The following is an 11,890-nucleotide window of genomic DNA, read 5'->3' on the forward strand; positions in this document are numbered from 1 at the left end:
GATCGATGAGAATGAAAATAGGCCAGTGAGCCCATCATGACGAATTCATCAGGAATTAACCATGATAGTTTCCAGGGGGAACCACGAGGAGGTCGACCTGATTGAGTTTATTCCTAGCAATGGGATTTTTAGTCTCCATTACTAACAATCCCTTTCCCCCCCCCCCCCCATGAATAGAGTAGAAGTTGTGTAGTCTGTTTTAATAGAACTTAAAGAAAATGTAAACAAATTAATATTTGACCCGACCACAGACAGTATACCGTACTACGCTAAGGACTCGACCATAAGACAGTAGAGTTAGGTTTTTTTTTGGTACTACTGAGTAATACAAATAAAATTTTTTTCAGTAAGTTCTATTGAAAAGGACAAGTATTATAGGTAAAATAACTGCCTTAAATTGTTTATTTTTCTTTATTATCTTATAATTACAATTAGTTAAACACGATTATTCATCTACTGTTCATTACTCACATTTTACACTTGCGTGCAATCGTATGTCACATTTTGTATTTTATATTTTTCCTGGCCATTAGTGGTGTGGAAAAATTGTCCGGCGTCACATTAGGGCTAGGTAATGGTGTCTTTGACGGGTCGTGTGATAACGATGCGGCTGACACGTTTTTTATGGCTTCAGGCAGATCGTCGGGTAAGCTTGGAGGCTGTGATGAACTTGATGCTGCTAGCCGTTTCTCTGATATTGTCTTGAGAATATTTTTTCCAGCTTCTTTCGACTGTGAATATTTAAACATGTCAGGTTGTTAATACTGATGCTTGGCGAACCTAATCGCGGACAGTAAATTTCCGTAAATTGCTTAGAAGTATTTTCATAATTAAGTTTTATGATTCCCTATTAGTCACCAATCTGTGATTACATAAATGTGGACTTGGATAACTGCCACACTCATGTTACGATACGGGTTTCACCCCTCTCTAAACAAAGAGCCATCGATCGCTGCTTGAAGCTTAGTGTAGATTTTTGATAATTTGGAAGATTCCTAATTAATAATAATCAATCCTCAGTAATAAATGTCGGTAGTCACACGCATACTAATGATAGCGGAATTAAAATAATTGTAATCAACTCACCAGTGATATGAACTTCCGTTATATAACGCCTAATTCATGCAATTTTATGAATTAACGCAGAATAACAGCTTTATATTTTATAGATAGATAGATATATACTCTTTATTGTTTCCTCCAAAAGTAAATATAAATAATCACAATGAGAAAACAATGGGCGACCTTATCGTTAAGAGCGATCTCTTCCAGGCAACCTTTGGATGGAGAGGAGTAATTATAAAAATTATATATATTTTATGTGTAAATAGGAATGATAATACCGCCTGAGCTATAGGTTTACGTTAGTTAGGGACTATTGAGTAGTGATAGGTAAGAATGAAATCAAATAAAAATGGTTTCCATGAGTAAACGCGTAAAGATCGATTTGACGGGGTAATAATGTTAGCAATGGGGCCCCAAATCTTCATTCGCCACAGAACAACGATTAAAAGCGATGAAATTAATTAGTTATCATTCGAATCTTTCAAAACAAACTGCAATAGTCTGCGTTGACCTTATGTAATATGTGTACGTGGTCATAAAAGGTTTTATATATCTATATTTTCTACTTACACTTTCATTTTCCAAGCACTTATACGCGTAGTGAGCGGCGTGATCTAGCAACGAGAATCTCAAATAATACTGAGCTAAATATCTGTGAGCCGTCGGTAATTCTTTACTACCAGCATTGGCTGGGTCTTGGCACGCCGCAGTATATGCTGCTGCTGCACTGTTTGGCATATTCGATTTTTCATATAATCTGTAAAGCATAATAATAACTAAATACATTTGTCATACACACCAAATGCCTGGTCTTTGAGTTACGAGATCGTGTATGACTAGACAAACTTCTGGAAACGTAACCCAAAATACGGGACAAAAGGAATATTCTGAAATATGAATCTCACTCATATTTCAGAAAAGTTCGTAATAGACTTGATTGGGAATCGAACACGGGAATTTACTTACTTATTAAGTCATATGGATAGAAACCCTGAAAATGTTAATGTTACCAGAAAAGCAGGATTCATGTACATCCAGTGTACAATTATACTCACTTTGCTAATTTGAACAACGCCATTCCTTCGATGTCTCCTGTACTATGCGCCTTATAATAACACTTGAGCGCATTTGGTATTTTATCCATTTTTTCGTAAGCTTCCCCAAGTGATACCAGCATCCTGGAGTCATCTGGTTTAAGCTGTGCCGCTCTAGAGTAATAGTATATACAGTATCCATTTAATCCTAAGATTTCATATGCTTGTCCTAATCCATTCCAAGCCCGATAATCATTTCTGTTTACATCTGGAAGAAAAATATGGGATTAGTATTTTTTAGTAACTAGTACTTTAATAAATTACAAATCTTTAAATAGGTAATTTTATTACAATCACGATACTTCAGTTGTTTCAATAGAATTTGATGTAGATGTACACAAATAAATAATTGATAATCTGCTGTCATTAATTTTATTTAGTGTTTCTGCGATAATGTCAACAAAATTTGGTCACCTTTTCATTATATTTTTATTGAATTAGACTGTACAATATTTTGTGCTATGTACCTACTGATTCTTATAAGTTAAATTCTATTAATATGCAAATTTTAGAATTGGTATAATTTAAAAAAAATATATCTATTTTATATTATCAAGTTTTTTTTTTAAATATATACAAATAGAATTACTCATACCTATAGCTTGTCTATAGCATTGTATAGCAGCATTTGAATGCTGTAGTTCAATGAATTCATGACCCATCAAAATCCAAGCAGATAAATATTGAGGATCAAGAGACAATGCTCGTTGAAAGTAAATAACGGCTTTCTGATGTTCACCCCTCAAACTGTAGTAGTTACCTGTGGTACATAAAAATATTATATATAAGAGATTTATTCATATTTCTTTATTAACCAATGTAACAATTTTCGTCACACAATGGCAAGTCAATATTTACATTATAATTTTGAAATTAATAAAATAAATAATAACAATAAGATTTAAATTATAAAATAAAATTACAAATGAATTATATTATTACAAATGATTTATTGTTTGACATTTCTAATTGCAAAAAAATATCTCTACATTGGCAATTATTGGTAATTCAATATAAATTTCTAATTAATAGTTGTCATTTCAAAGGTTAACATTAATCTAAATTTACTCTGGTGATAATAAATAATATTTACAAAATCAAATTAGTCTGAGAGATGGTGGTAGTATTGCTCCCTATTAAAACTGACAACTAAAAATTATACTGTAGGGTTAAAAAATATATTTTAAAAGAGGTTTACAATTTATCTGTAACAATCATGGTCTCTAATGTTATGTTAACTCATCTCTGTCAAAAAAATAATTTGTATTTGTACTTACCAATAACACAACATGTTTCAACTCTGTATTTATCAATTGATACAGCTCTTTGAGCCAAATCTGCCAGCTCCATGCGTTTTTCTTTCAAATACAGAAGGTGGGAGTATACATCCCAGTTATCTAAGCGGTATGGGTCAGTTTGAAATAATTCTCGAAATAAAGCTAATGAGGAATCCACATCTGGAATAATGAAAAATAAATGTAACTTATGTGATTTGAACTTGTAAGCAAGCTTGATAAAAAGTGGTATCTGTCACCTGTACATATGAACAAAAATATGGATATCACAGGATACATTATGATGTCCATATTTCTATTACATTACCACTTCTCAAGTCTAAGATGTTGAACTTTTGTATAATGTTTTATACACTTTTGTGTTACATTGCCTTGAAACTTTCATAAAATTGTTTCAATTTAGGTTTCAATGTATATTATACTTAGGATTCGCAAATACAAGGTAGTTTCTTTTTTAAATTTGCAAACTAATATCACTACTTCATGATGATTTAAAATTAGACATTAAGATTTTTTTCAAATTATTAAATTCATTACTATAGACTACTAAAATTTAATATTAAAGTATTCAACACTTAGTCTAAATTAAGGGTACATAAATTAAAAATAATTAGGATAGAATATGGAAAAATATATAAATATGCATGTATTGTTATTATGGTCTTTTTATACAATGCTACTGGCTTAGAACATATATTTATATCTTACCTCTTCTGTCATGATGTGCAATAGCCATCTGAGCTGTGACATAAGTACTTTTGTCAAAACCAGCGGATGCAAGCATTGTATAGGCTTCTAGTGCTTGATCAGATAGCTTTAACTCAATAAAAGCATGAGCTGCAAAGAAGTACATCATCCAATGTTTTGGGAGTTGAAGTGAATCAAGTGCCTCATACTCATTAGCAAGACTTGCAAGTTCCACCCAGGCTGCCCACAAAATCGGGGTAGCCTGCACCGAAGCCTGGAGCACTGTGACAGCCTGATTTCGTAAATCTAACTTTTTTAATACTATTCCTTCTAGGTAGAGAAGATATCCATCCAAATTATTTCTATTAGCCTGCAAATTGATGGAAACTTTATTCAAATTGGAAATCATAATTTATATAGTATAATATTAATATTCATTAATCCATTAAGAGAATGACAATTAGGATATTTATATATTTTCATAATTTACTATTATAAGGTACAGATACAGTAGTGTATGAATAAAATTATCATCACAAAATGTATATGAAATTGTTTCTATCTTCATGCTGAGTTCCTTGCAGGATACTCAGAGAATAGAGTGCAAAGGCCTCTATCCCTACAAATGCTCTTGTTTCATCCACTTTCACAACCCGTCTCATGCATGCATAGCAGTTCCATTTATACAATTAATAAAAAGTAATACTGTTACTAATATTATAATTGTGAAAATTTATTTTGTTATCTTTTAATGACAGCTCAATCGTCATGAAATTTGGTATAAATATTGTTTGGGATGGAAAAAGATACAGGTAATTTATATATACTGATTGAACAAATCAAAATACCATGGAACAAAGTCATGGATGCAAAAGTTATTAAATAAAATGCATCAAACCTTAAAGAAAGATAAGAGATCTAGCAACACTTGTGTTGATTCTGTATTTTCTGTTCCAGAGTCAGTGGCATTATCCAATCTTTTCTTTTCACTAGACATATACTGAGAGTATCTCTGAAGGAAAACACATTTTGGACTGGTACAGTTTTCTAGAAAATGGGCAGCTCTATCGAATTCTTGGCAATCAAAATAACTTCTTGCTAACATGTATGCTTCTCTTTCTTCTATTACAGTACCGTCTTCATAGGGTGTAGAAGTTTCTTCATATACGATTTTATGATCTTTCAAAGCATAATTTAGTTCTGCAAGCCATTTTGCAGTCTGAGTTAAACCTCGGTCGACACACTCTCGTATTCCATGCCGAAGATCAATTTTAACTTGATTTAAATCAATTTGAATATCTGTTTTGGTATTGATCAATAGAGGTTGCATTTTAGATTACAAGCAATTTACAATTTTTTATTGATATTCAAATTATAAAACATATAGAATGTAATAAAAATTTAAATAACAAGTTATTGTTTCAGTTAGTTATGAGAAATTGCAAGTAAATAAATATAAAATGATTGAAAATTTAGAAATAGGTAGTTAAGAAGCTTACTATATATGTAAATACAATATTTGATTTTTTTTTTTTTTTAGTACGTTTGTTCCGTTTGGAACAGGCTAAGGTCGGAGACCATGCTGCCTAGTCTTCAAAAAGAATACAATATTTGAATTATTTGATTATATGTCAACGTCAATGTCATTGACATTGACTACTAAAGTCAACCAACCGTAAAAAAATTAATTAACATAGATACATAAATTGCACGAATTTGCTGTCAAATAGCGACTCAGTCAAAGAATTCGAGTTAAATAATCCAACTACAGTCAATTCAAGTTAATTCGATCTATTTTTTCTTTGAACCCAAGTTAACGCTACTAAACTCAAGTTAATGCTACTGAATTAATTGACCAGGTTCTGAACTACAAGAGCTACAATTAAAACACGAGTTTAATTCGTTGACTTGACCCTGTTTTATTTAATATTGAATTTTGATTACTTTTTTTATAACACAGGGGGCAAATGAGCATGCGGCTCATCTATGGTAAATGACTACGGTCGCTTATGATCACCCTTAACAGCAGAGGCATTACAGGTGTGCTATCCGCCTTTTAAAAAGGAATGTGTTCTTTTTTTGAAGGTTTTGATGTCGTATCGGCTTGAAAATACTGCCACTGTAAGCTGATTCCAAAGAGTGAAAAAAAGTGCCTTAAAAAACGCACGATAAAGGATCACCACTCATCCAGATGGTTAGGACACAACTTTAGTTTATGGCGAGTTGTACTGTGATGAAAATCAGCAACGGGTATCAATTCGAACAATTTCTCAGAGTACTCCCCATGATAAATTTGGTAGAAGATAAACAGAGGTGCAATATCTCTACGCAGTTTCAGTGGGTCGAGTCGGACAGTAAGACACTGATCGTCAATAATTCGAACCGCCCGACTTTGAATGCCGACGAAAGAAATTGGTACTGTGGCGCTCCTGCCTATAGATGAGAGTAGTATTCCATATATGGCCTGATTTGAGCTTTATACAATTGCAAGCGATATTCTGGTGTGAAATACTATCTCACTCTATTAAGCATTCCTAACTTTTTGTAGACTATCTTAGATGGTAAAAACCTTTTTTTTTTCAGATGACTGCAAAACTGGACGTCGCTGTGTATATCACCGCCAAGGATATCTAAATTCGACTTATTATCAAGGGAAGTGCCCTGAAAGTGAGAAGATACAACAAACGGCGTCTTTTTTGCGTGACTTGTGTCTTCTTAGGCTTGAATTGGACAAGATTATGTTCGTCCCAGATCAAAACTTGATGAAGTGAAGTTTTAATTTCTGACACAAATCTATTCCGGCATTCATCGATATGTGTCCGCGAGATGTTTGCATGATCGGTATATAATGCATGCTTTGAACTATCATCCGTATAGAAGTGAATGTTACTGATGTGTAACATATCATTGAAATGCAGAAGAAACAGGGTTGGAGATAATGTACAGTTTTTACGGGACATCAGCATTTACAAGTTTCAAATTTGAGTTGTTCATTCGACTACGATAAATTATTAAAGTCTTAAGTTTAATTATAACAAATATAGTATTAATCATATCATATATATCTCTAGTAATTAAAAGTACCCGTAACCGGCGAGCGTGTATGAAAAGATTGATAAATGTGGAAGAAGCGAAAGAGGTTTGTTTGAATCGAAGCATTTGGCGTTCCATTGTTTGTGCTTACCCTAATGGGAGACAGGCGTAACAGATATGTATGTATGTATGTATATATCTCTACTAAATAATTATAGACATAGTTTTTGATAACTTTATTCCTGAATGTTGTTAGAGGCTTACTTATCTAATTTTTAATTCATATTCTTTTTTCCTATCATAATAAATTATCGTTTTTTCCCACAGACTTTGTATGGCATATTTACGTATATTTAAAAATTTAAGCTTTTGTATAATTAAATTAGCAGCGTTTTATGTTAAATTCAAAAAGGAGTCGGCCGACCATAGAATTGCAGAGATTAAGTACACTTGCCAAGTACCCGATTTACCGTTTGATCTGTTCGTTGTAAGTAAAGACCGAGTCGAGTTAATTCGACGAGTTTAAACTTAATCATTATCATCATCATATCTGCTGTTAACTCTACACTACTGAACATGGTCCTCCCTCATAAAGGGAGGTTTAGTCAGTAGTTTCCACGTTTGGTAGGTGGATTGGCAACCGCAGTTAGGTTTTCTAAGAGGAACGTCGAAATGATTTTTAAAAGGGATGTTGCTGCCCATTCCTCGCCCTGCCTTATTCGCCTCTTACCACATCCACGGAAAAGAAAAGGGTGGCCCATTCTATGTCGGGGCACACACAGTGTATATAATAGTATAAGATTTCTTTTCATACCGTAGTTTCATAAAGGACATAGGGTAAATTTAGACTTTAAACTTCACAATTAATTTTTTTTATACCACAAAGGTAGCAAATAAGCATACAGCCTGCCTTATGTTAAACGATCTCTGTGGCCTATGGACGCCTGCAATACTAAGGGTATCACGTGTGTTTTGCCTCGTCTAAAGAAATGTAAATATACCCTTTTTATAGAACACCATATTGTACTCTCTAGGAAAAATCGACAAACAGATTTGAAAAATTTTTAATTTTGTGTTTCATTTTTATTGTATCCAGGTAAAGATTCACACTTAATTCTTATAAATTACATTCTACTTAAATTAATTTATCTTCAAAACTTAAAAATAAAAATAGCTTTGTTCAACTCAGCTTCTAGTAGACTTTGTAAGTTAGTATCCTACTTATTTATCGCGTTGTAACATATATGCTATTATATTTTCTCTTTCTACTCTACCACCTCTATTATCTATATCTTTGTCGAGTCGGCTCGGATACATAAAATATATAGATCGAGTTAAGTCTTCAAATCTTCAGTTGAATAACTCGATTTATTTGACTTGCGTTGCTCATTGCATCTGTCACATTTCGAATTCAATTATCAATCGTGTCGTTCTATACTCTTTGTCTGTCATAAACAAACTGTGGTTATAGTTGGTAATTTCTGCTAGTAATATTTTATTCGTATAAGAATATAGTAAATAAAGAAATTTAATTCCTATAATAACAATAATTCCAATGGCGGAACCAAATACTGAACCACCTACAAATGAAACAGAAGGAAATTATTCAACACCAGCTAATGATCCAAAAAACATGCAAGAGGTGACTCAATATGTAAGTTTTGAATTCTCAATTTATCGGTATATAGTTCTGTTTTGGTATTTACAAGTATTTTCATTTGTCACTTTACACGCTATACAATGAGAGAGATTCATGATAGGTGTTTGTTTAAACAGATGTACCTACCTATGAATGATGTGAAACAAACCTGAAAATAATACTTGTTATTTGTATTTTAACTTTCGTGCAACATTTGAAGAATTTCTGGTGCTCATCTTAAAAATTATACTGCATCCATTTTAAAATAGTGGCAATTTACACCTTAAGGGTACCGATTGCACACTATCAACCCTTTAAAGACCTAGATTTGAAATCTTTATTAAGTAATAGGTATTATATATATTTAAACATAATTAGTATAATATCGACATTTCTTTTTTAATGTAAACACAACTATACATTAGTATTAAAAAAGTATTACTTTCTATATTTGTATATATGTTTAGTAGTTATTTTTAATACTTTCTAAAAAAGGTGTCTTAACTTTTTATTATTTTTTTTTGTATGAGGTATATGTTCAACAAATGGAATCCTTATTTTTACAGTTAATGAAATTATACACTTATAAAATTCAAAATAATATTTATTATGCAATCTGCTTCTTTTTAGGTACAATCCCTTTTACAAAACATGCAGGACAAGTTTCAAAGTATGTCAGATCAAATCATCAACAGAATAGACGAAATGGGAACAAGAGTTGATGAATTGGAGAAGAATATCACAGATCTTATGACACAAGCCGGTGTAGATAATGAAAAGTAGAATGTAATCACTTTTGTATCATGCTACCACTTTTATTTACCCAAAGAGTTTATTACACATCAGTGCTTCAAATTGAAATGAAAATAATATACATATACAAAATGTAAATTCATACCTGTTTATACCTCTGTAAGTACCGATTAGTAAAAAGCTCAATATGTTTTATATAAAAATATTCCATTTAGCTTTAGGAGAACACTAATAGACTAGAGTTATGTATTTGTAATCAAAAGTTTGATATTTCACAACTTTAATGCAATAAGCTGATAGACTAGTATATTATTATTATTATACAGGTTGAAGTTAAAATTCCTAGCATCCTTTTTAATGTTTATATATTTAAAGGATGCTATGATATAGTTTTCACTCTGTATATTGTCTTGAGTTAGTAATTTTATTGCCTTAAGAATATGTATTTCTCATTTGATACATGTTTACTACTCATAATTAAAGATTGTTTTTGAAAGACATGGTTATCTATTTTATCACATAGATACTGTTTGAAGTCAATTTTTATAAATATTGAACATGAATAATTAGGATTGTCATCCCTAGGTTTCCCTATATGTATTCTCATTTGGAATGCAGTTAAGGAGCATCTGGATTAATTTCATTACCAATTTTTAAATACTTTTTTGTATTGATTAGTAAAAACATCCAGATTTTTCATCTTTCTGTTTTGGTTTGTTGATTTTACAGATGACAATCCTAATTCGAATATATAATTGGGATTTTTTTATGGATCTTGGCGAATGACAAGGCAGCCCATATGATGAAAAATGGTTATATCACTTCTAGAAATGAACAGCGCCATGGATATTATAAAATACACCAGGGCGTCCATGACAAATTTAAATGGTTTTCCATTTCTGAGGACTAAGGAAACTCCTTACCCTCTAATCTTACTGCTGTATGTCCCATGTTACAAACAATAGTTATTGTCATTTTCACACCAATTCCCTTAACATTGTTATTCAGTTATAAAACTGCTTTTGTATTGGCAAAAATGTTGACAAGGGCTAGCTGTTTCCCGTTGTATAGGCTGTTTGCAAGATATAATAGGTAACAAAAAAATATGTTAGTCGGGAGCCTGTAACTTTTTATTATTTCTCAACCCATTTGCGTGTTATTAGACAGGCAATAAATTATTATGTGGATATAGATATGTGACATACATTAACATTAATAATTAAAATTAGGCGATATTTAAGGTATGAATGGTTACTTATCAGTAACAACCCTAATGTATGTTTATTTTGTAATTAAAATACATTGTTTCTATAATCCATGTTTACTCATTCCCCTATCGTACCATGTTGTGTCAGGCGTACATTATGGATTTATATTTTGTACCAACCACAGAGTTGTACCAATACGATTTCAATAATGTCATGTCGAAGTCAAATTGTTGAATTTCCCGTGGATTTGGAAACTACGATCCATCGTTATAGTACAGCAAAAACAAGTATATTTTGCGTACATTATGATAAACAACTATATATTTCGTACCTAAATATATAGTTGTTTGTGATAGTGTAAATATTTGTATTTAGAAAGGGCAAATGGGCGTTTGTATGTTGACTGCATAATCATAACAAATAATTCTAATAGTTCCACAAAGAATGATAACAGTTTGAGTTGTCATACAATATGCGACTAATACGGGAGTAAATTTTATCGATTACAAAAATAACTATGGATATCGGTTCAGAATTTGTGACGTAATCATGTATTAGAAAAAATTCAAGTGAATTGAGAATCTTCTGAAAATCGTTTAAAATGTACCTACCTGCTATAGTAATACGGCTAGTCATATGTGTTGAGGCTAATATTACAATTTGATTATGCTATTGAGAAATCCATAGACTACTTTTTATCTCGGTCACACTAATTGAGTTGCTAGTTAAAGCTAGTAAGTAGGTACGTTATATGTACCATTTCCTTCAGCAGATTTTCTAATTCTAAATATTTTTTTAAAGAAAATTACCCCGAATGCTTAGGTACGTTAAAAAAGTTCGTTATTATTGTCATAAAAAGAAGAAAACCCTGTATTCGAATATGTTTACTAAATTTACATAAAATGTAGGAAACTTTCACGACTGATTCCCGCATTTGTCGACTATTAGGTACCTTTGTTAAAATCGAAATATTCTGGTAATATTCGACAATTGGGAAGGGAAGGGGGCAATTGTTAGTAATAAGGAGGTAGTCCCTGTTACTTACAATATACCCTGTAAAGTCAACCTCCATGCGGTTCCCTTTGGAAACCATTGCTAATTTCTGTAATCGTTAAT

At 31.8% G+C, this 11,890-nt stretch overlaps 2 protein-coding genes across 2 annotated transcripts; one reads left to right on the forward strand and one right to left on the reverse strand.

Annotated features, from left to right (window-relative positions):
- Nucleotides 1–392: 392 nt before the first annotated feature.
- On the reverse strand, nucleotides 393–5,659 carry LOC113516864 (cell division cycle protein 23 homolog). The gene is made up of 7 exons (XM_026901344.3): nucleotides 5,040–5,659; nucleotides 4,163–4,511; nucleotides 3,437–3,616; nucleotides 2,755–2,919; nucleotides 2,121–2,367; nucleotides 1,636–1,822; nucleotides 393–731 (listed from the first exon to the last, which is right to left on the reverse strand). The coding sequence occupies exons 1-7, from the start codon at nucleotides 5,469–5,471 to the stop codon at nucleotides 498–500; spliced, it is 1,794 nt and encodes a 597-aa protein (XP_026757145.1). The 5' UTR covers nucleotides 5,472–5,659; the 3' UTR covers nucleotides 393–497.
- A 2,925-nt stretch (nucleotides 5,660–8,584) lies between these two features.
- LOC113516688 (heat shock factor-binding protein 1) lies at nucleotides 8,585–10,880 on the forward strand. Its single transcript, XM_026901150.3, has 2 exons — nucleotides 8,585–8,828; nucleotides 9,444–10,880. The coding sequence occupies exons 1-2, from the start codon at nucleotides 8,730–8,732 to the stop codon at nucleotides 9,594–9,596; spliced, it is 252 nt and encodes an 83-aa protein (XP_026756951.1). The 5' UTR covers nucleotides 8,585–8,729; the 3' UTR covers nucleotides 9,597–10,880.
- The last annotated feature ends 1,010 nt before the right edge of the window (nucleotides 10,881–11,890 follow it).

Source organism: Galleria mellonella, unplaced genomic scaffold (genome assembly GCF_026898425.1).
Source record: "Galleria mellonella isolate WM207_F2 unplaced genomic scaffold, CSIRO_AGI_GalMel_v1 utg93, whole genome shotgun sequence".
Taxonomy (NCBI): Eukaryota; Metazoa; Arthropoda; class Insecta; order Lepidoptera; family Pyralidae; genus Galleria; species Galleria mellonella.

Bases quoted from the DNA above. Each gene is read 5' to 3' on its own strand.
- LOC113516864 (XM_026901344.3), bottom strand. From the start codon at position 5,471: ATGCAACCTCTATTGATCAATACCAAAACAGATATTCAAATTGATTTA. The intron at 4,512-5,039 runs GTTTGATGCATT...ATCAATTTGCAG, and splicing joins ATCTCTTATCTTTCTTTAAG to GCTAATAGAAATAATTTGGA. The intron at 3,617-4,162 runs GTAAGATATAAA...TCATTATTCCAG, and splicing joins TGCACATCATGACAGAAGAG to ATGTGGATTCCTCATTAGCT.
- LOC113516688 (XM_026901150.3), top strand. From the start codon at position 8,730: ATGGCGGAACCAAATACTGAACCACCTACAAATGAAACAGAAGGAAAT. The intron at 8,829-9,443 runs GTAAGTTTTGAA...GCTTCTTTTTAG, and splicing joins TGCAAGAGGTGACTCAATAT to GTACAATCCCTTTTACAAAA.